Raw genomic sequence first — 3,632 nt, forward strand, 5'->3', positions numbered from 1 at the left:
AACTTTAAATATTTTTTTGCGGCTTTTTAAGTCGTAATAAAATATGGTACTATTTTTTTTGTTCAATTAGACAGTAATTAATAATATAAGACATACTTTGAAAAAGGGTCAAGTAGCCTATTAGGGCCCATTTAGACGGTGCGAGAACTCGCATACGAGTTTTATTACATTGCGGTATTTGACGGCTGTGCAAAATTGTATGTAACCTCAACATCTCGCAATGTAACTAAAGTCGCATGGAATATCATTTAGACGATATATCAATGAAAAGGTTGCCCAGGTTATTTTAGTTTCCCAAATATTCTGTAGTTTTATAACCTCCGCCCCAAATCTCAAGGAAACGTCGTTCTCAATTCGTCTGTATGTTTTTTTTAATGTTTGTTCCACGATATCTCCATCGTTACTGGAACGATTCTGATTTTTGTTATTGAATGTACTGTGTTTTAGTGGAACTGCTGATGATGGTCAGAACGGAACTCCTCAAATCTGAACGGCACACTTATAGTGAGTTTGGTATTTTTATAAGAACAGCATGCACTTTCTTCCAGAACAGTGATATTTGGTGCAGTGGAACTGCTGATGAAAATCAGAACGGAAGTCCTTAAATCTGAACGGCACGCTTATAATGACTTTGGTATTTATATAAGAACAGCATGAATTTAAGTTCAGAACAGTCACATTTATTTGTTCTCTTTGTTATGCTTACATATTGAGTTTTCAAGTCAAATTTTGTTAAGCTCGATTTCTTATAATCGGATTTCGGATTAATGCATGAGTAATTGAGGAAACTCCTCAAACCTTAACGGTATACGTATATTCATTTATGTTTCCATCAAAAATCAAAGATTTACATTAAAAACAGTTTTAAAAAATACCTATACATTTCTACATAATCCAACATTCGCAAACCTTTCACCAGAACCCCAAAAGCGGCGGTTTTTTTTCTTAAAAATTATATAAGCAAAAATTATACGGTTTTCAGCTGGCAACTTTCCATTGTTAGTAATAATTCTAATTTACATTTTTTTTTTTAATATTGGGGACACCTTACACAGGTCAACTTAGCCCCAAACTAAGCAAAACTTGTACTACGGGTGCTAAGCGACGATATACATACTTAAATAGAGAAATACATACTTATATACATAGAAAACATCCATGACTCAGGAACAAATATCTATGCTCATCACACAAACAAATGCCCTTACCGGGATTCGAACCCAGGACCGCGGCTTAGCAGGCAGGGTCACTACCGACTGAGCCAGACCGGTCGTCAAATGTAGTGGTACTGATAATTTACGCTATTTGAAGCCTGATTGGCGCGTGGTTGACGCGTGGTTGACGCTAGATGTCACTACAAATAACTTGCATTTACTGATGTATGGAGTTACAACTCTTTCCTTACTTATTCCTCTCAGTCGCATTTCGTTTGCCTCGAACCGGGGCTAGGCCGCTAGGCCGAATTCATTCCAATTTAACCAGAACATGTAAAATGAACCTGCTTTTTTACGCTTCTGACGATTTATTTTACCACGCAGCAAATTAATATATGAATCGGGACTCTTCGAATTGCACTGGAATTGTGGACTTGCCGATGTTTAGTCGAATTTTATACAGGAGGTAATTTTACAACGGGCAATATTTTATGGCTATGCAAAAAATAACAAAACATAAAGTAACATATTTTGTTCTATTTTACATAGACTTAAGCCCTTTAATTATATCTGAAAACACTGTAACTAGTACGCGCAATTTATAGAAATGTAGGTAAATTTTGGGTACACTTTGTTAGCGTTTTGGGTTCTTCATCAGCTATCGCCTCTTTAAATATTGTCTGTTATAAAAACTAGGTACACTATGTATAGACAATTGTACCCTTGGCTCAAACATGCTTCGTAATTGACCTTTGGACATTGTCAATGCCTGCATTCGTAATGGCGGGCATTGGCGGTCTAACGTGATTAGGGGCGGGATCCCGGCGGGCTGAACGTTGCCAGCATTGCTGCATTAATGATGAAGACGCCACTATAAAACACCCAGGAATCAGTCCGCTCCTTTTGAAAGTAAACTTTGTACCAAAGACTGTGAATTCAAAACCCCTATGCGTGTGTTTTCATTTCGATTCCGGGTAAAAGCTTCGGTTCCAAATTCCATAGGAAATTTGAGCCCCAAAAGTCAGGAAGTGCTTGGTTTGCTTGAATTTACAAAGTGTTTTGAATAGCCTTGCATTTTTAGGATATTTCATCGAAATACCTGGGATAACTGGAGTTTTAGAGCGCGGCAGCTATTGTCTACTACAAAGAAAGGAGAATTCCGATAAAACTGGGTTTTCAGAACATATGTAGGATTTACTTGAAAAAGGAAACTAGCATAATGAGATGGTTAGCGCGAACTGTGAGACACGACGTAGACAGAGGACACGCCATACATAATTATCATAACATTTACACCCAGATTACCCAGTTAAATCATGTAGTTTCTAAATTTGTAACTGACTATGTATCATTTTTTATTTTTAAATATAAACTCAAAGAAAATAAAAGACAGTAAAACCGTTTAACTTTCCGCATATTTTTCGACAAATACCTTCATTTCCTATCCAGACCCCAGAATTCGTACCTACATAAAAGTGATTTACTATTTGCAGGTGCTTATCATGATTTTATTTAGGATGTTTTTGTGCTAAATCATGCCACAAATTTATCAGCTGGTGCAGCAATGGTGCGGTAAGGGCATTTATTTGTGTGAAGAACACAGATATTTGTTCCTGAGTCATGGATGTTTTCTATGTATATAAGTATGTACAATATGTACATATTTGTATAAGTATACCGTCGCCTAGCACCCATAGTACAAGCTTTGCTTAGTATTTAAGAATTAATGTAAAATATCCTATAATGGACGGTGTTATGGAGAAAAAAACACAAATCCTTAAAAATAAGTATCTAAAATTAGTTTCTAAAAACTGACAGCAATGTACCATAAACTAGAGTTGTAGAGCTGTTTCATTATGAAGTTTAAATTAATTAGGTTATTTCTGAAGGATTTGGCGACAAGATAAAATTCACCAATTTCTTCTTTTCCTTGTCCTTTTCCCATTATTTGGGGTCGGCTCTCCTAGTTATGTTTCGCCAGGCTTCGCGGTCCTGGGTCGTCTCAGGTGGGATCTGGTATTCTACCATATCCCTCTTCACCGTAGCCAGCCATGTCAGTCGGGGTCTTCCTCGTCGTGATGTTGTAGGGAACATATCCAGCACCTTGCGTGTCATGTGCTCGGGTTTTCGGCGCATGACGTGCCCGAACCATCGTAGTCGGCTTTCGGTTATCTTTTCGGGCAACGGCCTTACTTTAAAACTACCACGTACGTAAGTGTTGCGGATGCGGTCTTGTAAAGTGACACCGCCGGCCCAGCGCAGCATTTTCATTTCGGCGGCGTGAAGTTTATCCTCTTGCTGTTTTTTGAGAGGCCAGCACAAAATTCACCAATTTACTGAAAAAAAATATCAAGACGAATTCTTAGTAATGTTGCTAAGAGAGTTGAGTTCATGTATAAAATAATAAAAATAATAATACTGGCTGTAAACTTTAATGAGCTTTACTTACTGCATTAAGCATGAGATAATGTATAAAAC

The 3,632-nt window shown here is 37.3% G+C and overlaps 1 protein-coding gene across 1 annotated transcript; it reads right to left on the minus strand.

Moving 5' to 3' along the window:
• Nucleotides 1-3,098: 3,098 nt before the first annotated feature.
• On the minus strand, nucleotides 3,099-3,419 carry LOC125229855. Its single transcript, XM_048134793.1, has one exon. It carries the CDS (start codon nucleotides 3,417-3,419, stop codon nucleotides 3,099-3,101), a length of 321 nt encoding a protein of 106 aa, XP_047990750.1.
• Between the last annotated feature and the right edge of the window lie 213 nt (nucleotides 3,420-3,632).

This window comes from Leguminivora glycinivorella, chromosome 9 (genome assembly GCF_023078275.1).
Source record: "Leguminivora glycinivorella isolate SPB_JAAS2020 chromosome 9, LegGlyc_1.1, whole genome shotgun sequence".
NCBI classification, from domain to species: domain Eukaryota; kingdom Metazoa; phylum Arthropoda; class Insecta; order Lepidoptera; family Tortricidae; genus Leguminivora; species Leguminivora glycinivorella.

Bases quoted from the DNA above. Each gene is read 5' to 3' on its own strand.
- LOC125229855 (XM_048134793.1), bottom strand. From the start codon at position 3,419: ATGCTGCGCTGGGCCGGCGGTGTCACTTTACAAGACCGCATCCGCAAC.